Below are 25,399 nucleotides of genomic sequence, written 5' to 3' on the forward strand. Positions count from 1 at the left end.
GCTTCCAGTTCATAAACATTGTCCTGCTAGCACTTCAGTGTGATATGAAAAAGCAATGCTGTCAAAATGATCATCTAGTCAAAAATTAATACTGTCTACTTGTACAGAGTACCATTCAGCAGCTTTGTTAGGCTATACTGAGGTTGAATACTGTAATATGTTTAGGAATTAATTAAATTTATATGAATTAGGTAATCCTAAAACTGCAGTCCTAGAACTTTAAAAATTCCACGTTCTTTACAGAGTATTTCTGCTCCTGAGAGCTAAGTTTCAGGAGCTCAGTGTTAATTCAAGACACAGAAAACACACAGAAAACAAACACAGTATACTGCTCTCTTTTGATTACACCTAGTTAGGATTCAGACCTCCAGGACTACAGTTGAGTTATCTCTTGAAATAACAGGTATACTAACTAAAAAATAGATGAATAGATAACTAAGTGAAAACCTGTTTATGGCATTCTTCAGAATTAAAATTTTTTACTAAGCATAAACATTTATGGGCGTGCATATATATACATACACATTTTTATATATATACACACATACACAAAAAGCCCTAAATATTTGATTGTACAGTACCATGGTAATCACTTAAGAACTTCTGAAAAAGATCCCATCACGAGATTTGTATCTAAGATTTCTCTGCAAATTGAGAGAACTGAATTTCCAGTATCACAGACACACATGTCCTTCAGGATGTCCCCTAAAGCCGCAATCCTGAAATTTCATACTGTGGATTAGGCAGTGTTACACTGCTAAGATAATGTATACTTATTGATAAATAAATTGCACGACTGCTTGACTGCAGCACAGCAATATGAAGGAATATAACTTTTTTGATATTTTCATTGTTGGTGAAAACAATTACGTGAATACTAAATCAAGCAGAAATCTCTACAGCTGGTTAGATTATCTAACTAACTCTTTTATTTTGGTTGAAGGGTAGGGGGTTGCAACTAAAGTGTCTCCAATCATCATAACAACAGACTCTAAGTATTATTTTTTAAGAATAACCATACAAGTAATAATAATCAGTACGTTCTAGTCTTAGAATAAGCCTGAATTTGATGATTGTAATCACGTAATGTGAAGAGCAGAATGAAGTATCAACCAAGACATTATAAACTATGCTAGAATACCTTCTCTAACCTTGTATCATATTCCCATGCATTTGAATGAGAACAGGAAAAAATCAAATTGCCTATTTGACAAATGAAGGTAAGTCAAACTCTATATAGAATATAAACATCTAGCAAAGATCACTTACCTCCACTCTGCCTGTAAAGACATTTTCAAGAGCATGTGCTTTGAATGGAATCACTCCATTATTTATAAAGTCATGTTATTACTATAAACAAAAAACCTGTTATTTAGCCCGTATTTTGCATGTTTTTTATTTTAAAATAAAGTATACTGTAAAAGGCTTGTCCAAAGCATGATGCAGCAGGAAATGAGATATGCTGTGATTTCATCTAATTTTACCCTAGTTCTAAGTGAAGAGGCTTATAAACCAGATAAATTAAAAGGCTGCTACCTACTGCTCGTATAAATATGTTTGCATGCAAACTGGTATGGAAGACTGGTGTGTAAATATTGTTACCTACATCTACATACCTACCTACATAATATAAATATTGTTACCTACATCTGAGGATTCTGCTCATTCTCTGTCTACCTAGAAAAATACTTTTAGTCACATTTTCTTAACTTCCATGGGAAATATACTGCTTCAGTCCCCCGGATAGCTCAGCTGAACCTAATCTAATAATGATAAAGAAAACTATACTGAGAACAATGTTATGAAACAATATCTAACGTTTCATACATAAGTGTAAAGATTGTGAGATGGAGCAAAATGAAAAGAAAAACAAGCAAGATAATAAGAAAATAAGAGATTACAAAATCAAAGACAAAAAAAGACAATAGTCCTGGATTGCAAGGGATGAATGCATGTTCTTAAAGATTAAGAAAGACAGCAGACTTCACACTGTATATTACAGCAATAAAGAGCATGGTATGAGCAGCAGTGTTACACTGTGAGAGCACTATTCCTTACTTGCATTACTTACTATGCAAGTAATCTTGCATACTATGCAAGAAACTCAAAAGAAAAAGTCAGAAAGAAATGAGGATCCAAGGAATAACAGGACTGAAGGCTTTAATGTACAAGGCATTAAAACTTTTGAGAAAGGTTTTGGAGTCTTATCTATATTCATAAACAGTTACCCTCCAAAAGAAATGCATAGCCATCTCAACAATTATCAGTTAAAAGTGGCCTCAACTGAGTTTCAAGATCAAACTTGTCCACTGTCCACACTGCTAGCAGGCAAACAAAGCCTCACACGTGCCTGGAACGTGCCCTCCCTCGCACATTAGAGATTGTGCACATGTGGTAGCAGGGCCAAACCTGAGTGCATTCAGGTCCAGACTACTGACAGCTATCCATGAAGATCTGATAGCTATACTCAGACATTAATGCCTTAATGTCTCCTTCTAGTCTGCGCACCATTATAACAGCTCAGGACGTAATATCCATATTCCCTGCTGAATCAGTATTGGGGCTTTTCGGAATGCAGGATATGCAGTATCTTCTTAAAGATCTGCTTCCTGCTATCAAGGCATCTGGGAGTGCTCATCTCCATTTGGAGTGACTAAATGCAAAAGTGGGATTCTGTGCAAACCCTGCTAAATCAATGCCTAAATATGAAGATATCCCAGAAGTTTGCAGCAGCACAAAGATTTGGTGAAGGGCAGGATATCTCTGAATCTTGATATCATGATATCTTTCAAGCCAGAAGACAGAATTTGCCATTTGGAAACAATTTGTATCTCTCTGTTATCTGCAGGTCACTGAGATTCCAAACATCTTGCCTCATGAGGCTCATGGTTCATTTCTCTGCTCATCAGCACAGCTTTGGAAAGTCTGGAGAGGTCCATTTCCCTCTCCGCACCAACTTTAGCATTATTTGCTAGCATGCTCCCTGTCCTGGTTTTGTCCTGTGCCAATAATTCTCCCCTAGACAATGCCCGGCTTTGGCTTCAGGGATAGCAGAGGCAACGGCTATTCCTAACAGCCATTAGGAACACGCTGTTTCAGGAGGGATGATAGTTTAGCTGCATAAATGTGAGTGGTGCCACGCTGTTTCCTTTTAAGGCCAGAGAACGGCCTCACCTATCCCATTTACTTATGAGTATAGACATAGTCAAATCTGACTCTTTGCTGTTTGGAGCCTTCTAAGATAACCCAGCTATTTAAAAAAGTAACAATTACCGTTTATTATAAAGCTTCAGGAAATCAAGTGGTTAAATGAAAGTAAGGGTCAGAAAAGACTCAATGTAGTGGCAGAACAGAAAGGAGAATATGTTACATTTAAGAGGAGGTAAGTTCTGGAACGACTAGTAGGCCAAGTAGGATCTGGAAAAACAGACTGAGATGAACTGTTAAAGACGTAGATGTGGAAAAAAGTGATCTGGAATCAATAATCACTTTGATTGAATCTTTACTTTCAGATTGGAAAGGGGGTGAAGTAAGGGTCTCCCATAGTGAGAGAACAGACTGATTGATCACAATACAAAATGGAGCCAGATGGCATCTACGCAAGTCCAGTGTTAAAACAGCCACTGAGGCAAACTGTGGTTTTTAGGTTTTTGCTTTGTTGCATATTCCACAGCTTATGAGCAGATGCATTTATGTATTTAATTAGAGTTCCATTACAGATTCCTTCAGGAAGCAACACTGAGCTCAATGCACATTCTTCTGACTTTGAAAGGACAATTCTGCTCCTATTATTGGCATTACCTAAAGCAGTTTCTCCTGGAGAAGAAAAAGGGGTATTGTCTCAGACACTTCACAACAATTATTAAAAGACCAAGCGCTTAAGCTGAGAGAGAGGAAGTGTGAGAAAGGAAATAACCACCCTAATCCTCACAAAGAATCCAACTATATGTGAAGTACCTCTGTAATTGATGATTTCTGTTCCAAGCACTGGGGTCATCTCCAGAACTGTGATGAAGGCCTTGTCCATAGATGTCAATGGGAATGGAGACATGCGGTGTCTTCTTGCTACCTTGGTAATGTCAACAGCACTGTGACCTGCAGAGAGAGAGCACCAAGTTTATGTATGACACAATTTGTAGATGTACACAGCTATGTTCATTTAAACCACTTTACTGGAATGCATCTGGCCCTTAGGGGTAAATTAATTCATCTGCTTATCACTACTGAGCATTTACGTCAGAAAGTAGAAGGGTATTATATTCAATCAAAATCAAAAGGGAGATCTAAAACAAAATACAATTTATAATTGAAAAAGTTCACAAACGTGCATATCCTTCCTTGTTATGAAAAATATGCCAGAAGTCTCGATGAGAATAAAAGAAACAGTTAATCAGAAACAGAAACCCTTCACCAACAATGCAGTATTTGACACTGTGGCTCATAATCTGAGGCTGACTCACTTCTGTGATCTACCTCGTGCTCAGGACAGCTCACTCACTCATTCTGTTCTTCCTCAATGGCTTCTATAGCCTTCTGATGAGTAGCTGCACTTTGACAGTCAGATCCTGGACCTACTGAGTTCTATTAAGTATTCCTTCTCTCCCTCCCTCCCATTCAAAATCTACAATAATGTCCATGGAGAGAACTGTACTATGCCATAGCTTTGATTCTAATGATACATAAAAGATTCTGAGCTATGTCTGTATACCCTATCTAAAACACAAATCACACCTCTTTCCCAGCTATGACTAAATCTAAATAAGATAAGCAAGTGCATCAGATACAGATGGTGAAAAATAAACAGAAAAGACATCAGTGTTGCCAGCATATAAAAGCTGATAGTTTGAAGTAGTTGTTGATACTGTCCTATCATCTGGAAATAAGGCGTTATGACACTACCTTTGAAAAACTGGCAACCTAGAAGCTTACAGAGATTCTTTATCAACTGGGTACAGATTATTACTACTAATAGTATATGTATTATCACACTCTACAAATATCTTTCACTATGCTATATACCATGCACAGAGAAAACATTAAAACAGACACAGTTCCAGTGAGTCTGCAAGAATAAGATGGGAGTCAATAGGTTTGAAGGGAGGAGGACAGAGAGGAGCACAACAAAATCATGGGACAGTCAGCGCAACAGAGAGTAGTTCTAGCTAGTGGGCAGCTTAACCATTATGAAGACTCTGTAGTCACCACAGCAAAGTAATGGTTTAAGTGTATGATTTGAGTGAAGATAGTAAGATAAATTAATGGGAGTTTACTTTTTCCAAGTATGAGACACAGGTTGGGCAAAAACATGAAAGAAGTTTGAAAATCAAGCCAGCGGATAGAAAACTATGACTGGTAGCGTGTTTGATTTCCTGATGCTTTATGAGAGTGAGTAACTGAGGGGACAACAAGCTCTGAAGGACTTTGAAAGTGACGAGAGGCAACTGAAGACAGAAGACTAGCGCAGTAACACATAAACAAGGACAACAGACACAAGCCAAAAGATTAGGAAAAACGTATTTGCAGAAATATCTTTAATGGATTTGCCTGGATCAAGAATGCATTTATGAGAGCCAAAGTGGATGATGTTCTAGAAATACAACACGAGATGCTTGACAAGAATTTCAACTGCATGCATTGACAGGAAAAGCCTTATCTCAAGATCTATGTCGAAAGAGTCTACAAGAAATATACACAGTCTGGCTGTTAGAAAATAGAGTGTAATAAGGTGTAAGGTGAAGATGAAGCCCAGGTAACACCAATGTGGAGTGCTAAAGGGGTCTGTAGGTTGTTCATAGTGATTGGCAAAACTTCGGGGAATAGCTAGGAATCAATGTCAAAGACAGGTAAAAGGAGACAACTCTAGAGAAAATAGTTCAGCATAGAGTGTAGCTGAATTTTTTTTTGATACAGATGGGTAGAGGCAAGGTCTAAAGGGATAGAATAAGGTCTAAAGGGATAAAAGAAGGAGACTAAGGCAGGGCTCTAGTTCTCTAGAAGAAATCTGGAGATTTCCAGAAACAGGACAATTCCATATAAGACATATTGAAGGAGCTGTTGGAGTGACAGTAGAAGACCAGGAGATTGGCAGCTCAAGGACGATAAGAATCAAATACAACCACTCAGCTTTGACTACGAAGAGTGCAAAAGAGACTTTGATACAAACTGATTCAGTAAAGTGCAAGATGTGGCAAGCAGTCTAAGTAAAACATCTCTAAAAAAATATCACCGGCACTTAAGAGCACCTTCCCACTTCAGACGACGTGGGCAACAAATTAAGGCCTCATGAGGTCTAATGCCTGGCTACAGGCATAGGACATTCCCAAGAGAGTTTCCTGACAGTAATGAGGCTTGTCTGCAACTCTCATAGCCATCTTACACCCTACGTTACTGATAATGCTTGATTTCATTTGGCTTTTGGCAGTTTAAACTCAGCATCCAGTACCACTGTAGTTAATGCTATATGTAATTGTATTTCTAAACCAGCATGATTTATAATATGATAGTGTTGACAAATAATAGAGAGTCTCATTTTTAACTACATGATTTCACTTTGTGGTTGCAACCTAGATGCCCCATTTGCTGCTGTGCATACTTTCACATTTTGAAAATAAACAGATGATTGTTTTAAGTGTTGCCTTCCATAAAAATAGCTTTATGGCAATACAATTATGCTTTTTTTTTTTTTTTTACTTCAGAAGAGAAGAATACTGCATCTGTAATGTCTGTATACACAAAACTTTCAGCACTGACAGATGCTTGTTCAAATAAGTTATGTAGGAGATTGTTCATTAACTCATTTTTTGCTGTTAACATATTAACTATCTTTAAGAGGAAGAAACAGAGAAAAAGAAGTCTGTCAACCTAATTCCAGTCCCAAGAAAGACTTTGGAAGAACTTATTTCAACAATCTCTTTGTAGATACTTAGAAGATGGTAATAAAATCAGGCACTGTGTCAAGCACAAATAATTTCTAACTGATTTCATTTCCTTCCTTAACATAGCACTAGGCATACTGTGGAAGGGGATACAGCTGATGAGACATATTTCAACCATATTAAGACTTTTCACAGTCTGAAACATGACTTTTTCATAAGCAAACCAGGGAAAAATGATTGAGATTAAACTATTGTAAGATACAAGCATAACTAGCGGAAAAATTGCTTTCCTGGATTTAGCAACAGGAATGCCATTTGCAAGCTAATTTTCATTTGTCATTACTATAACTGCATTTTGTTAGCACCATAAAGACGAGGATGCTGAAAGGAATGTACTTGTAAGATAAAGGTAAAGCCCATGTCAAATTCCCAGACTGTTCTGTGCATACTTGTCCCTGAGAGACACCTTGCCTAGAGGCAATGTAATAACCGCAGCAGATTTCGTACAACATATGCTAAAAGTTTTTTCCTGGTTGTATAAAGTAAGATATTTTTGTTTTAAAAGGAAACTTGGAAAGATGAAGGAAGACAGTAGAAAAAAAGTGTTGGAGCAGTGAAAGTCGGCAGAACTGTGAGGCAGCAAACAACCTTTACGCTACAGCCATTATTAGGTGCTGGCCACTGTGTCACTAAACAAGAAACTTTTAACTTTAGCAATATGAAGGAAAGTAAACTGCATAGTCAAAAGACATTTATATACGTCTTTACCAACATAACGCCTTGAACTCTTGCTGATGCACGCTGGCCTTTTAAGAGCCTGCATTACACCTTCAGTTTAAATTATAAACTCCTGGAAATGTTTATGGCCCATCTGAACTAGAGCTAGTTTTCTAGTAAAAAAAAGCCACTATTTCAAAATCCAGTGTGCTGAGTTGTAAGAGCTGGCTGCATATATTGATATTTGATATATATTGATTTTTTGTTATCATGATGTTATATAACACCGGATAATGTCTGTAATTGTTTCCAGCTGCTGAAATGCCATGATTAAATGCTTTGAAGAAAGATCCAGAATAATGACATTAACTACTGCAGTGTGATGAGTCATTTCTTCCAAGTATGCCCACATACACTGCTACATTTCCCAACTTCTTCCTGTTCATCCTTACTTAAAGTCAAGCTGAAGGTATGTATGTGATTTCTCCCCAGAAAGGGAAGCAAGGTGTGGTCCTCTGAGTGGGATTTTCAATGCACTGGATTCCAGTACTCCAAGCCCAGCAGATACCTGGCAGATGTCTTCCTCCATGGTTTTACAAAATGTACTTAATTTAGAAGTAGCATACCCCACAAAAAGAAATTACAACATGTTTCAGGTGTGATTATACTTGGGAAAATGGCTCCTCAGCTTCCTCCCCAAGCGTAGGCTCTCTCTGACATGCCATACCCAGTTAGGTTACAAGTTAGAAAGATGATTTTTCTGCAGCCCTCACATCTTGGGATCAGAAAATACAGAAAATCTCCCTTCTTATGCTGTCACGAGACATATAGGTTAATAATTCAGAGAGAATTGTGCTAGTAGCTGTTCTGATGATGTGCAAAGCAAAACAGAATGCAAATGCCTTTCCTGTTTTTCCTCTGTGGTGTCTGCAGGATTAAAACCATTTCTCATGCAAAGAGTAAAATAGATATTATTTTAATTTACACTAGGTACTACTACAGTACTTTTGATAAGATAGCACCATAAACCATAGTTTATTATGGTTTACTAGTAAACTATGGTTTATGGTACTATATAAACTTTTATAAACTATGCTTTTTTAAAGCCATCCTAAAATTTAGTTTTAGAAAGATTTTGGCCTCTATAGAAGCATACTTCTCTTCAGAAGCAATACAGTCTTTGTCAGCAATTCTGGAAAATATCTTTAAGTTTCCTTGCTTTCAAAACTCTTTGTTAGCCACTTTAGAAGTTAACATTTGCCTTTTTAATGCTTCAAATGCCAACCAACCATTCAGGGGTCAATCTCTGAATGGTGCCCAAACTACTCCCTTCCAGTTTGAAGCTCTGTGTCTAACACATGTCACTTGCTTGTTTAAGTAAGGGGTTCAAAGGGTCTGTTAAAACCTAGTGGGAAATGCCTTCTCCAGCCCGCTCTGTTTGAAAATAGGTAAAATCCACCGATCTCTGACAATTCTGTTCCAATACCAGAAGTGACAGCCATTATTTCTGCAAGACAAACCAGGAAAATACATACTTGAAAGGGGAGTCCCTTCAGGTTTTGCACTAGAATGAATAACTTTAATGCCCGAAGGAAGAAAGAAGCTCATGTAACTCCTAATCCTTCTCTCTCCTTATTTCTTCCTAGAAACAAATGCTAACTTTTCTTTTAGCTGCATCACACGTTTAAATAGACCTGGACACAAAAACAAATAATGGCTTTTTAATTCTAAAATTATGAAGTGGTACATTTTTTATTATAAGTTAATGACGTTAAACAACTGCTGAGACCTTCCCAACTCTCTTTCACAAATGTCAGATGGCTCTGAAAATAACTGTTAATATTCAGCAGCATTCTATATGACAAAATAATCCTTTAGCATCGAAGCAGCCAAGTCAATTGACTGTGTAAGGTGGAAAATCCACAATAGCCTTCTGTTTGATCGCTGAAACAACTTCCTATGCAAATTATTATATACATATGGTAAAACACATTTTAGACTAGGAAAGATTCACATAAAGCTGAAAGGAATTTTGCAGATTACAGAACAGGTAATGTGGATCAAACCTCAATTTTTAACCTTTACAGTTTTCGGTTTGGTTTTACAAAACCCAGCATTCAAATTCATGCTCAAGTTTGAAAACAAAAATCATATATATTCAACTTGAGAATTTCCTTTTTCATTACCTTTGAGCGTTGATTGTTTTTGCCCATAAAACTTGCACACGCACTACCATTTAAAACAGTACACTGATACAACAACATAGACCTCGGTATCATCAGAAGAGCAACTCGGAAAGAAGAATTAAAAGGTAACTATCAGTTAATGCACAAACACTACAAGCTATTTTTATTTTCTCTCTCGACTGAATTTCACTGTCTTAAGTTCTTAAATTTTTTCTGCGAACCCACATGCATCTCAGCCCTCTCCTTCCCCTCTCATCTGATTATAATTTGCTGCCTTCTTGTCTGTTTACAATGGCAGTCTTATTTTCACAGTAAAGCTGGAAAGTTTCAATACTCACTTGCTCTGAGGATGTTCTCCTTGCTGCTGCACCTGGACTGGACCTGCAGAGAGAGCACAGAGTCTGTGAGCTGCAGAAGTTAACAAGCATGCAAAATACAGAGATATAATGGGCAAGCTCCTGGGATTTAAGACAGAGGCTCTACATGTTTTCAGCAACGTTCTTACATACTCTACATGAGATAAATAAACAGAAGAGTATTAGCTGATGGTCAGAGTCTGATATAAGCAATTTAAAATTCCCCTAACAATAAGCAAGATGGCCTAAGGACACGATAATAAGAGTAAAATCAAAGTCCATGCTGTTTATAATTATTTGTTATACTCCAGCTTTTATAAAAATTCCACATTTCCTCATATTATTTTGATTACAGTAACTCTGTAACTAGGTCCTCTGTTTCATGATTAGAAAAAATACTAACTTAACTATATTATCACAACCTGCTTTAAAACTCTACTGTTGACATTTTCAGGTACTATAGAAAGAGTTTAAATATATTCAATCTAAATTATGTTGATTCTGAAGATATTTAACAAACCTCCTTCATAACTGTATAAACAACTCACAATTGTATAAACAGCTCCTGGCTGGAGCTAGATAAATTTACTCTTCATACTGCAACTCTACTTTAAAAAGTAACCCTGTAAGAATGACAACTGGCCTCTCAACAGATCCTCCTCCTAGGTGCTTAGCTGCCCCTGTGCTATTCCAGATTTATCAGTCTGACTCCAGTGGAGGACTCATGTTGGTCTAACACTCCAGTTTGCACTGGCTTTTAGAGTTCCATCTGTTTACCATATGGATTAAAAACATTTTTCTTTTTGAAGATTATCAATCTTGTAGACACAATCCAGTTTAAAGCGTATCTCTACTGAAGCATCAGCTCTTGTTAATTCTTCGCAAGTTTGGAAAGACACCACTTGGTACAATAACAGTGAAGTTGCAAGTTAGTAGATGCACTAATCTGGAAAGAAGTTTGTTTTATGACATGTCAGCTCACTGCACTGGTAACACTTGAGTAAAAAGCTCTTTTTTGTGGCTGAAAGTGCAGCCACAAGCTAAAGTAAACTCAGGAAGACAAACCCCTATGAGAATACGAACTGAATCCTCCTCTTTCGTACATCATTCACAGATATATTGCTATGTTTCGTGAGATGATTAAGATAAAATTATGTAGACATAGTTAAAGAAGTGGAATAGCACAGGTGACACTGAGGGTGTAATTGTGTAATTCCCTTGCAGAACATTTCTCTGCTGAGAAAGTGAAGGAATGAATCCAGATTATCTTTCAGATTTCAGTTTGAATTTGTAGGTACAGAAAAAATGCATAGAAAGTAAATATGTATGATCTGACAGTTAGGATACACATTCAATCCCCAAAAGGCTGGCTTTGTAAAAGAGCAGCCACTGAAGTCTGAAATGAACCGTGCCCCAGTTTCTAAACCTCTTTCTTCCATTCCACAGCAGCTTGCCCCAAATGTATATTCACATAAAAGATTAGATTCTACAGCGTAACACAGTCTATTTATTGTAATGGAATAACTTATGGAAAGTAATGTTGCAACTAAGAGTGGGTTATGGTGTCCTTCCCTGAAAAAAACTGTTGTTTAAAAAAAGAAAGAAAAAAACAAAACCTCCCTCCCTTCCCACCAAAAATGCTATACAAGAAAACTTCAAACGAAATATTAATGGTACCCAAATTTGGCCCAGAGTTGTTTTTCCAGATTTCAAAAGGCATGACATAAACTCTCTTTGGAAGAAGTAAATATTTATCTATAATTTACCAAAGGACAATTCTGGACCAAAAAGATGGTATAACGCTATGAGAGAAAGCACAAAAGAGAGAGGGGCTCAGAGAGAGAGAGAGGCAGAGAGAAAGAGAGAAGCAGGATGGGATGTGGCAAGCCAAAAGACAGTGTATGCAAAAGGAGACATGGGCCTATGTGTATAGACTACTGTTTAAAATGGAAGAGGCTCTCTTATTTCTCACTGAAAACCATATGGAAAGAGAAAACGAGGAATGGGCCTGCTGCAAAATAATCAAGCAATTTAGCAAACTGTGGAATGAAGCTTAGTGAGATAACACAGTCCTAAAGAAAAAAAAGGCAAAACCAAAAAATACAAAACACAAACATTCAGAAACAATCTACTAAAACAAACAAAGTAAAATAAGTGATCCAAAGGACACAGATAAAAGTTACTAGAGAAAGAGGAAAAATGTTAGCAGACAAAGACAGTGCTGAAGAAGTAAAATGGGAGTCAAGAGAGAGTCTTCAACAAAGTGGAGGAACAGAAGGAGCCCAAACCCATAGCGCAAAGCAGTGTTTGCGAATGGAAAACAGCTCCTTTGAGCAGTAATAGTTACTCTCGAGTTGTAGCCTCTATTCCTCCTGAGTTCATCTTTAAGCCCTTCCAACCTATAGTGGAGCTAGTGTATGGACAAAAACAAGAGATTTATAATGAACAGAGCAGCTGAGATTTGCAAATCAAATCTTCTAATATAAAAAAACGTGCTGACAAAGTTTTGCTCTTACAACGTCCAAATGACAATGGTAACAAAAGACAGCTGGCTTCACACACAGCCTCTCAGAGGTCATTTTTTTTAATTCTGTGCACACAGAGGACTTCAGTGACAAAGTTAAATTTTCTTTGTGGTTTCTTACAACAGGCCTGAAGTTTACAGTTTATCACTCACCTGAAGGGCAACATATGCAGTATGGGAAATAATTTGTTTTCCACAAATTTTAAAAGCAGCTGTGGAAGAGGAATCCATGATACTGAAATAAAATGCTTGATCAGCTAGACTTGATTGTTTCCCAAACTATGCTCACAGCTGCAGAACACAAATCACGTTTTAACATAACTGATATCATAATTAGTTATTATATAATACTTCCATTTGCTTAATATGAATTGTACGTTCATATCCTAAATGCTATTTTTAAACCAAACTGCATTAAAATATGATTTCAAATAAAAAGCACCCGTTGTCTAACACATACAGTTTTAGCTAGAATGGAGGTTTGCATAAATGGAATCATGTGCTGTAGGTGCCTTTTATCATATTTTATTATTTGTATATTTTGCTATTTTGTGACATTTACAAAAAATCTGTATTCCTTTCACAGCCACTCCAAAGTAAAGATTCCATACAGTACCATGGCTGACTGGGACGACTGACTAGTACTATTATTTACTGTAATTCCTCTCACTCACAGGTTGTTACAGAAACAATAACCTGTGGCTGTCTCTCCTCTCCCAGGAAAGGTATAGTTTCATTGTTTGTCCCGTCCCCATCCCGTTGGCTCACAATGTATCTTGGCAGTAGATACAGTGGGCTGTTGTCCAGTACCATTCCCCTGCGTAGTTCAGGCAGAACGTAATCAAACCCAGAGCATTCAATTCACGTTACTGTTTTTTAAGTAAACTGGATTTTATGTTCTTTAAGATACAATTTCATTGTGCTGAAATGCAGAGTAAGCTTTCTCCCATAGGCTGAAGCATTAAACAGAATGTGAAATAAAGTACTTGAAAATAAATGAAGGGAATGGTAAAATCAAGAGACCTGCTGACAATTTCCATCTATCAATCAGTCATGATTGGTCTGAAAAATAAAATCACTAATGGTAATGGATGTATTTAAATCTACATGATATGTTTTGCTGCAAATAATAGTGTGTACAAAAAAATCTTTTCAAGAAAAATAGAAAAAGACACAAAGAAAAGCACATGGTATAAGTGAAAAATTCATATGAAAAATAAATAAAAAAAAATTTAAAAACCCTTTAACATTTTACCATGATCTTTAGATGCTCAGAGAATTACTTACCTTTTATAAGTCATAACAAGATTAGCACAGAGTATTAAGTCAATTGGCAGGTACAATTAAAAGCCATTGGTTATAATAAAACAAATTGCTACACAAAGATGAAGAGTTTCCAGCCCAATATGAAAAGCTAACTCTTATGGGAGAACATTTCAACTCAAGTTTACAACATGAAGAACAATTCAGAACAATGACATCAAAACATGATTTATCACCAACAGAAAGAACCAATTTCTCAGGAACACAGAGACTCTAGGAGGCTAACCCGTAACCTTTATCATTTATGGGGGAGCATACTGCTCCACTTTTAGGAAAGCATGCAGAATGTGGAACCACCAGCAGAAACCCAAACATATATATCGACACAGAGGACTAAGATACAGGAAAGGGAATGGGTTCGCCAAGCGGTAATGAAGGAAGCAGGATATGCAAAGCACAGCAGCAGTTAACAATTTGAGAACTATATTCCTCTAACTGTCTCATAGATGCCAGATTTACTTATGAGGTGTTGCACATATTACAAGTTACTGTCTGTGGGAAAGTGTATTACTCATATCACCTTTCCTTGAAACTCCAGCAGTACATTTACTCTGTGCGGTCTGGGAAAGCACAACATTGCTGCTTTTTTCCATATGGGATCTACTTAAGAGCTAGAACAGATAAATTATATAGCAACTAGCACTGCAGTACAACCCCCTAATACTTCACGTAAACGCTTCTTATAATTTGATACTACAAAGCAATTAAGCAGCACGAAATATCTCAATGCCACTCAAGCTTCAGTACCTACTGTGATGACTAAATTCTTTTTTAAAATTGTACACATCATTTATATACTAGTTACTCACTTTCTACATTAGTAATTACATAATCTGAGTTCTATACCATATACTCAGTGTATATACCTTTTGAATGGTCTCTCAAGCACTGAAGATTTGCCTGCTTTAAACAGATGTAAAACCACGTATGATCCCCTTTGCAAGTGTAGGCACTCACATGGGCTTTCCTGTCTAAAATATTCTTTTCTCCCTAACAATACCATACACATCAATATCTGTATCTAAATACATAAAATAAAGCATAATTAATAATGTCTCAAGCCTGGGTACTAACACTGTAAACAATATTAATTAATTAATTTTGGCCTATTACTGTAAGCCAAACTAGGAAATAATTGAAAAATGTAATGAAATACACTGGTTTAATTTAAAAAGTTGTTTGAAATCTAATCTAAAGTACAGAGAAAATTGTAATTGCTTGGGCTGAAGTAATATGAAATATAAAAATAAGGTTATTTAAAGGATTTCACAGAGAAAGGATGTCTAGAATTGCATACTTCAAAACCTTCTTAACAAAATACTTGAGGATTAAATATTCCTATTAAAAGATGCAACTTTCCTATTTCAAGAACGCATTCAAAAGAGTGCTCTTACACTGAGATGTATGTGGAAGGTCTTAAGAGTATGCTTAATCACCATCTGAATTAGGAAAAAAGCCAGTCCAAAATTAAACATAATCCCCGCCCCCCCTTTTTTTCTTTTTTCTTTTGAAACTGAGAACACCTCTTAAAGGGAAAGGAAAGGGAACTCAAGGAATTTCACAGGAGCAAACACACTAGCGTATTTTCTAAAAGGAACAGCGCTGTTGGTGGGATTCACTTCGCTTTCAATATGAATAATGTAGTATTCTGCGTATGGAATTACTCACCTGGAGTCAGTGGGAACAAATAAGTACTTTTAGGGCACTATTAATCTGGCCTGTTGTAGGCATCTGCTTTAGGATAAAATGAATTGCACCTAAGATGTGCCTGTTTTCTCTACTGACTATAAATGCAGTCTGCACAGGTAGCTCAGATGTAGATGTGTCCACTGTGCTTGTCTACACTTAGTCAGGTAAATCCTATCTATCTGATGTATTTCTAAATTATTCATAGTTAGAAATGATGACTGCAGACTCTTTATGCTCAAGGATATCTAAAGAACAGAAAAACTGCTCTGAAAAAAAATCAAAAAGCATTCTTAAGAATTACAGATTCCCCCCCTCTCCCCCTGCCAAAAAAAAATTTTTTAGGACCTTGTTCTGGAGATAGAAAATAGAAATTTGTATTATTAAAAGAGGATTCAAACAAAATCTTACACATCAGCCTAAACTGCAAGCTAAACACCTCACTGAATGATAAAACAGGAAGAACCATGATACATACAAAAACCTTTAAAACAAGAAAGGAGACAAAATAGTAAACCAGAAAGGCTGGAAGGCCAGGCCAGAAAGCTAATGGGAAAGCAAACTAGCTAGTACAAACTAGCTACATAAATTTGGTAGCTGAGAATAAAAATATGCAAGAGAAAGGAAGAGTTTTTTAAATCTCATGCCAGGAAATTTTATGAAATGCTTACATTTGTATGAGAAGAAAAGCATGAGCTGAGTTTTGTCTTCTTAAGTCCAAGCATGGGACAGCATACAGAAACGCTGCATGAAGAAGAGCACGGGAAAGACAGAGAGCATGTTTTTTTGATATTCTAAGGGCAGTAGAGGGCTCATTCAAGACCATACTGGTTTTCTTCAGAGAAGAAATCTCAAAGTAGTATCCTGTGACCAGTGTTTGCTCGCTGGAACACACGAGGCTCCATGTAGCCGAGTGGATCCAATTAATTCACGCGGTGTTAAAACATTCGCAGGCAGATTGTTGTGCTGTGAGGTGTGCCCAGACAGGCTGTTATCAGCCTCCAAGCATATGACAGACATCTTCCTTCTCAAAAAGACTGTCTCTAAAAGCGAAGTAGACATACCTACTAACGCCTGAGAGCGACTTCCTGGAGGTAGGTAAGAGAAAGCTGGTCATATATTTCCCTGCTGTCTTATAAAACTAGACACTATATAGTAATTCATCTATGAGGAAAGGGGAGATGAAAAGAGAAGAGGAAACAAGCAGCCTTGTTCCTTCTTGAGGCCATTTAAATATATTTTAGTAAATATAAATAAATATATATTACTAAATCAACTGAATCTAATCAGATTTCATTTAGGTATAATCTTACTTGAATAACCTATCAGAGAACAAAAAAAATAAATTTTTTAATGATAAAATCTTGGATTAGTCAGAAGATATAAATAGTTCTGTAACATTGGATCCATTCTCTTGCAGATGTTTAATACAGTGTTGAAAGTAAGAGTAGTCACCGGTCTGTAACTGAAAGACTAACTCAATTATTTTACACAAATCTGGAGAGCACATGCATCTTGTATAAGCTAGTGCCCATATTAAGTCTACATAATTGGTGATCAAACTTTAATAGATGATTCTAACCTGTGCGAATGGAAGCCAAGTGACACAAAATCTCTAGGAACACTGCATTTAGGAAAATCGAAAATTCTACTACTTGTATTATTAGCTGTGAACAAGATCTTTTATAGGCTTAAATGAAAATCTTTAAAGAGCTCAAAATGCCCTAGAAAAAATCTTCAGTTGAGAAGTAGATAACATAAATAAAGGCAGAGCTAATAAATTTTCTTTCCAGAGTGGCACAAGAGAAAGAGATCCCTATTGCCCTTGTTCTTTGCCACAGGAATAGGAATTATTTGCCTAATGTACTGCACATGATTAAAAGAATAAATGTTATCACTGAAAGGAACTACGTAAAATTAACCTATATGATAGTGCTCCTTTCTATTTGCTCTCTCTTTCTTCCATCTCTCATTTCCCATCAATTTTGGGCATTCCTTGTCGGGGGGAACAGTTTGGAAAATTATGACCTCTATTCTCTCCAGATAACAGGAATGATATTAACTACTCTAGACCAACTGGCACATGCATACCTGTTACTAAAAAACCCCATAAACTAAACAATTCTTTGTTTAAAAGCAGTAATATGAGAGGAAGAAGAATTTAAATAACTGTGCGAATTGCTGTGTGAATGCATATATACAAGTGTTCTACATATTTAAACTCTTGCTGGCTTTATGCTGAATATGAGTTTAGTAGCAGGCATATGGGAAAATGGTAATTTACAGCAGTATCTTTCATGTGTAACATTGTTCCTTAGATATGTTTCCTGCTTTTGTTAAACAACATTCACTGGATAAAATAAGTCAAATACTCTCTCTTAATTATTTTATTTGAAAAGCTTGGAGTGGAGCTTTGAGAATTCTGCACGTTGTATAGCTATTATGCTGCTGTTCAGTCTTATCTTCATACTATTTCACAACCTGGCAAGTTGACTGATGAATTACTTGGCCTTAGGAGTATATGTTAGATATCTGAATTATTTCCTGTCTGACCAGTATTAAGATCTTTTCAACTCCTTGTCTGTTCCAGTTCAACAGGCTTTTTGAGCTGCTGTCTATCGGAAGGACTAAAAATACAAAAGTGATGTATATAAACTGCTGTCTTCAAACACGGAATAAATTACTCTGACCCTTGGCATACATTAATATGATTAACATCTCAAAATAAGTCTCATTTCTATTACTTTACAAGTATTTCGCTTTCAAACTAAATTACAACTAGTTTTACATTCTTCTTCCTTGACCTCAGCAACAGTCAATTTAAATGCAGCATTAAAACAAACAAACTCCCGCAACACTGCAACAAATGGAAACTACTTTTCCTCAATGGTCTGACCCTTGAAAACACGTATCAAAAGACTTTATGGATTTTAAAATAAATTCTTCATTCAAATATACTCATGTAACATTAATAAGGCTAAGTGAAACACTTAACTGTTAGGAAATATCAGATCAGTGCTATCTGTACAACTCTTATTTTTCCTTTGAATATACACATTACAAGTACTCATCACAGTTTTTTTCAGTAGGGCTTCCGCTTCAGACTAGATGAGGCTATTTCTTTTTACTGCTCTGTTGGAAAACTGATCTTATGTTTGACTTATTAAACAATATCCGAACTCTGTCCTGAATGAGGAACTATTTAGTTCTTTATAGATTTCTCTGTTGTGCTCATTTCTGCAATACCAATGTCCTTATATGCATAAAGACATTTATTTCTATAATATCTTTGTGAAGCAGAGGGATAGTTTTATTTTACAAATGAGAAGCTAAGACATAGAGATATCTAGACTAAATTTAACTTGACACACCTCCAGCTGGATTTGTGTCCAAATGCAAAGCCCCTAGAGGTGTCAGTCATTTATTTCAACTCCATTTGGAGTGTTCAGCCTACGCGAAAAACACCCCATTTGTGTTTCAAGAAGGACACAGAGAAAATGGGTGTGTCGCCCTGAAAATGGTGTAAGAGGTTTGTCCAGCATAAAACATGACGTTTGCATCAACCTGGAGGCAAAGAATGCAATAGGGTCTTCCTTTTTACCCATTCAACACTTTCTGCTACAGCATTTTCTGTTCCAACAGACAACTATCTCATCTCCCAGTTTCTGAAGTGAAAGAAGAATAGCCGTATTCACCATTCATCCCATGTGCCATAACTGGGGAATACAATTCAATATTGTTACTATTGAGTTATTGGCAATATCTAAATAAGTATTGATGGGGAAGGAAGAGATACCTTGCTGGAACATTTTGTTTCTGTTACTTTCATTTCTAAGCCTTCTGAGCTGGGAATAAAACACCAAACATCCTTCCTATGACCTTCCAAGGATTTTGAATTAAACTTTTAATCTCCAAGGAAGTCTAAGACCCATATTTCATGCTTACGATCTGTCCTCCTGGATGCTGACTACAGAGGTGACATTCCTCATATCTCTATGCTAAGAAAAAAATGAACATGTGAAAAACAGCAACAGCAAAACTAAAACAATGATAAACTTTAAAAACCACTAATCAACTGTCCAATCAATCTTCAGCATAAACGGGTCAAGAAAAAGGCATCATCCAATTTTTTAATGTTTTTAAAGCATTCTTACAGTTAAATATCAGCTCCTTACATTAGCCTTTGCCAGCAATTTTGGTTGGACATTTTAATAGTTATTAGCACTCTAAAGTGAATGGCCCTGAACTACTCTTTAATTATACGAGCATGAACAAAACATATTTTTCCCCATGTGATCCAACCAGAAAATCTTGCACAGACATAGCTCCAAAGTAGTGAAAACACAGCACAGCATAAACTAGCTTCTTGTTTTGCTGATGCCACTCATTTCACTTGCATATGTGTTTTTACTGTATGAACAGAAATCAGACCTTTCCTTATTTAACTGTGTCCCCACTCAGAGAACATTGCCTATCTAATTTTCCCACGTTGATAAAATGTTCCTGGCATGGACCTAGTTTAAGGCTGTAAAACTACTGTCTTTCGTGGCTTTCAAAGAAAATTAAAAAGCAGTATAAAAATCATAAATGTAAAATATCTTGAATTATTTACAGGGTTTTAAAAGTCTATATCACAAAAAATATGTATGTAAACATACATTTACACAGCATCTATAAATGGGAAATACATTCCAGGAAAATCTGACTGAGCTTGGATAGAATGAGATGGGTCCTAGCAGACATTTCTGGATTTGTCATTTATGGGAAATCACTGAGAATGTAAATCAAGGGAAATCACTGAATGTCTGTATGAAGAGAGAGAAGGATTGTGTAGCAATGGCACTTCAGGATTTATCCTTGCCTTCCTGGATTACTTGCTTCTCCTTTCCTCCTCTTCCCTGTGCCCTCCTGCTTCATTTGACAGAATAAGGAAGAGCTAAACAGTCTCCTTGGTCACTGAATCTTGATCAGTACCGGTGCCCGAAAGAACCTCTACAGCTGAAGTATGTTAGAGTGGGTTCTTAAGTTATCTATATAAGAAGTTTGTAACTTGCTGACCTGTTAAGTGCAAGAAGTACATCACTAGTGCAGTGTATGGCTTTCAAGAACAGAAATAAGAAAGATTTGCCTATTTTCCTACTGTTAAAACCATTTTTTTCTATCTGACGCCTCTAACCGTATCAGTGTTCAATATATCAATGTATCAGTGTATCAATAAATTATATGCTTCTGCATTGAGTACTAAAAGAATAATGCTAAGACTAAGAGCTGTGGTGAGTATAAGCCTTTCACATTTTTTTCCAAAGGAAGGTTTTCTACCTAGAAATTAAGGATTAGCATGGTCATTAGGAGTATCTGACAAAGCATGCGCAAAACTAACCCACTAATTACTTCTAAATTGATAGTATATTTTTATGAATGCTAAAGGATCCTAACGAAGATGAGAATTACTCAATGTTTAAATTTCAACTTTTGGCGTTACATGTGACACAGAACCAAAGTATTTTTGCCTTGGAAAAAGCAGGTTTCCTACTGCTACATAAAACAATATGATGTTCTCTGTGTTAAAGAATCCACGTAAATGAATGTTGCTTAAACTTTCATAAACTTTTCAATTGAGCTAGGAGCATCAAATCTGAAGGCCTTTAGATAAAGAGTGCACAAACGAGTAAATACAGGTAACGAAAATCTTATATATGGTATCCATTACAGTCATTGATGTACACAGCTCTCGTAAAAAACAAAATCTCAGGCTTGTTTACCTTCAAATATAAAAATGAATAAAACTTTTAAAAATTAAGATTCAACTAGGGAGCAACAACTGTAAAGAAAATAAAGTTCCAGTCTGTGAATCTATCTGAGCAGTAAATCACCACTACTGGGAATTTACTGTACGAAGAGATAGGTTGCCCACGGAGGCAGAAGGAGTAACTATATTCCTCTGAGCAGAATCCTTACAGAGAAATCAGAATCATCATGGACAAATAACTCAATTACTTCAGAGACTTCGTAAGCTACAGAAAGGAGAAGCTGGAATCAAGCAACTGCCGCACTGAGAACCATACTGTCTAAGAAAAGTTAGAAATCCTTTTTGAAAGCAATCAATCAGACATACAAATGCAGGAACAGGATTGGCATTTAGGATTTTGCTTTGAACCTCAAAAGACGCCTCAAAGGCTCAAAAGCCAAGATTCCCTTAGGGCTATCTTGAATTTGGCAGCGCAGATTGCAAGGTCCAGCACAACAGCTTCCACACAGCAGTGTGTGCTTGGCACACCAGCCTGAGAATAGGACATCAGCTTGGTTGGACTTCTAGCAGCACTGAATCATGGAAACTGGTAAAAGAAAAAGTCATATCGAAAATACTATGAATAAGGACATTCCTTTTCCCCTCCAGCTCTTAAATTAAAAGCCATATGGTAAGTAGGCTCAGTTAAAACTTTTTTGCATGTTACAAAGCTGCACTTTAAAAACTGGAAAACAGGAAGTTAATGTAAGGAACACTGATGGGAACCCAATGACTATATATTATTGATACCGATGTTGTTGTGTTTATTTAAATTGATTACCATGTGTTAAAACAGTTCCTGTCCACTAGAGATGCATGCAAAATAGATCACACTTGATGGCATTTTACATACAATGACTACTCCAAAAGCCCCAAAGCAATGCTACTGAAGTCAGCTCTACTTTGGTTTGCTTATTAATATTTCAGATTCTAGATGAATTTTCCATAGATTCTGTTACTTAAGCTGGTTCTGGAGCATTAGGCTGCTGCTGGGATCTGAATGTAGAGCGCAGTTGCCCTGACTGCTATTACGAGTGTAGCAGTTTACAAACTAATCTCTGGCTTCTGAAGGAAACTGTTTCAGTAGTACAATCTAAAAAAAAAACAATAAAAAACAAATGTTGCATGCTGGTACGCAGCCTGCTTCCGAATGAAAAAAAATAGCAGCTAGCTAGAAAGGAAATCTCATGGGTGCATCTTATCAACAGTTTGACACCATACAGTCCAAGGTGGGGCACAGCATAAGAAAATGGAAAAATTTTTTTTAAATGGATGTAATTGCAAACAGCGACAAGACTGACACTAGGAAATGCAAATGCAGATCACTTACATGAGTCTAAACTATAACCAATCAAAAAGAAAATGATACTCATAGTTCTCTGACTTGGTCTAATTTGTTTCATAAAGGATTACTGATTCATAACGGATTACATCTGTACCGTAAGGCAGGATGAAATGTCTTGCTTTTTTACAGAAGAAGAAGAAAAGGAAGAATTTGCATTTAAAATTGAAACATAAAGAGGTATCTTGTCTTGAAAAAAAAAAGCAAAGAACTTTAGAGTTTCAAATGGAGAAAGGTGGAGAGTTTTTTCTGAATTATTTGATTTTATAATAAAGAATGTTACATAACATTATCTGGAATGCATCTCTGATTTTATCATCATTCAGTTTCTTAGTGCCTATCCTTTCTTACAGACACTTGAATTTTATTTATTCTCTGCTTGCTAAATGTAGAGCTGGCAAGCATTTCACCAGAATAAAAATAAACAGAAACTATTATGATTTTAGTAAGATGAATAGCCAAAATCTTAAAGAGGAAATGAGATGCTTTTCAAATCCCAGTTTTTACCACTTCCATGAATGAGAAATAGTTCTACGTAAAAGAACCTAGTGCTTAGACTGAGTGTTTTACTAGAGAACAAAAGAACAAGGGCAAAGCATTTATATGACGGGGAGATTTTATTTGACAGAAGTCACAAGGTAGGCTTATGAGCAGAGAAGCAGTAGGACTAGGTAAAATTTTGCTTCTCTTTTCAGTATATGAATTGCTGATCGATCTAATGTAGAATTCAGCAGTTGGTAAATAAAGATAAATTATATTTAAAAAGTGCAAGTACAAATATAGTAGCAGAGTTTTTAAATGAATTTTTTAAAGTGAGTTTTATTGTAGATACCTAAGACAGCATTCAGTGAAGTTATTCATGTGTACCTTGATCAGATTATTGCAATGATGCAATCTCCTTACCAATGTGACTTGACATTTTGCCATACTTTCATTCATGAGCTGTCATGAGTGCCGTACTTTATACAACATCTAGTTCTTGTAGCAAAAATGTAACTCTATTCTGGAATGGCAGAGCAAATGCTATGGAGGATTTTTTGTGCAGCTACTAATCCAAATAAAGAGAATGAAGACAGACCTATCGAAGCTATTTTCTATGGATTAGGACACTAGATCACTGACTTTTCATAGTTTTGCATTTTAGTATGCACTGAGGAAACCATATTTCTCTAAAAGCTAGGATTTTAATTCATTTGTTTTTTCTTAAGCCCAGAGGACAGTGCAACTATTAGCAGAGCACAATGCAATAGAAAAAATGTTACTCTCTAACTGTGAATTGCCAAGTAGCTGAGCCCAAAGCTTTGACCTCTCATTGACATCTGAAAGAGAAATACCTACAAATTCTAATCTTACTTAAAAACTCACTGTTCCATTAGCAACTGCAAAAATATAACAAAGAGAAGCAAGACTATATTGTATCAGTATAATTGTACACAACCCAAGTGGCTAGCGGCTTTGTTGTGTTCATTCACTTCTGAGCTGTAGATATCACAGATATTTAAAGACACACTTTTTTCTGGTCTGTTTTCAAGTGGTGGATCTTGTTAAGCACAAGGCTGGCATGTTAATGATAGCCATGTCTATAAACAATATGAAAACTTCAGCAGCCACACCAATGAAAAGAGCTAACTTAGAAACACTTTACTTCAAAGTTCAGAGCATCTCCACAAAGTGGTAGAGAAAATAGGGTTCATAAGACAATGTAGTAGGCAACCTATGTTTACTGTAGCAATTTTTCTTCAGTGGATTAGTATATTTATGCCAGAGGTTTACTACCAAATTCTCCATCTGCTGGAGTTCTGCTTGAAGTCGGAGAAGAGGAACTGAGAGGAACTAATTACGTGTATTTCATTCTGTCTTCCTGAGCCCAGGTATAGCTTTAACTGCCAAAGAACAATTTTTGTTTATGCCATGACAATGATCTTATGTTAGTGAAAATGATTAATTAATATTATATTAAGGCACAGCTCCACTCTTCTTGGCCATAGTCCTCCACCCCTGAAACACTTCTGCCCTTAAATTATGTCACCCTGAGATTGTAACTGTTGAATGTAATGACCAGTTTTCTGCTACAGAAATTCTTTCTATTGCAAAAAATTTCTCCAGATTGAAAAGCTTAAAAAGTCAGTACGCAGCCAATATATATTCCAAGACTAGGTTTATGGAAGTAATTTATTTTCTGGGAGAGAAAACTAACACAAAAATTTGCAGATCTCTCACAGCACAAGACATCATGCGCTAACCTATCCAACGAGCCTCAGTAAAACAGATGACATGCTATACACTTGAGTGTCTCCCTCTTTGCAACGAATTTTTCATGCTCACATTTTATTTTCTATTTTTTGGAAAGCAGGGGATAGCACTGTGGTGAACATCCATCTGCCGCTATACTTTCAACAAGCAGATCAATAGGTTTCCTTCATTACGCTTTCAGCCAAACGCATAGCACATGCAGAAGCCAGAGGAAAGGGAGAGAAAGAAAGAGAGAGAGAGATTGATGCTGATAATAAAAACTCTGAGGTACAAATCAAGATAAAAATCAGGGTCATTGCATAATACTACCTAAGTGTAGTTTTATACACTTTCTGACTTTGGACTTTCC

At 36.4% G+C, this 25,399-nt stretch overlaps 1 protein-coding gene across 28 annotated transcripts in view; it reads right to left on the bottom strand.

The window, feature by feature from the left end:
* GPHN (gephyrin) overlaps positions 1–25,399 on the bottom strand; it is a 325,345-nt gene that overhangs the window by 49,207 nt on the left and 250,739 nt on the right. For all 28 annotated transcript variants that reach the window (XM_068946267.1, XM_068946262.1, XM_068946258.1 and 25 more), the window contains 2 exons: positions 10,117–10,159; positions 3,958–4,095 (listed from right to left, as the gene is read on the bottom strand). In XM_068946267.1, coding sequence (XP_068802368.1) covers positions 3,958–4,095; positions 10,117–10,159 — 181 coding nt within the window. The remainder of the gene's footprint in view (positions 1–3,957; positions 4,096–10,116; positions 10,160–25,399) is intronic.

The sequence above is a fragment of the Struthio camelus genome, chromosome 5 (assembly GCF_040807025.1).
Source record: "Struthio camelus isolate bStrCam1 chromosome 5, bStrCam1.hap1, whole genome shotgun sequence".
NCBI lineage: Eukaryota > Metazoa > Chordata > Aves > Struthioniformes > Struthionidae > Struthio > Struthio camelus.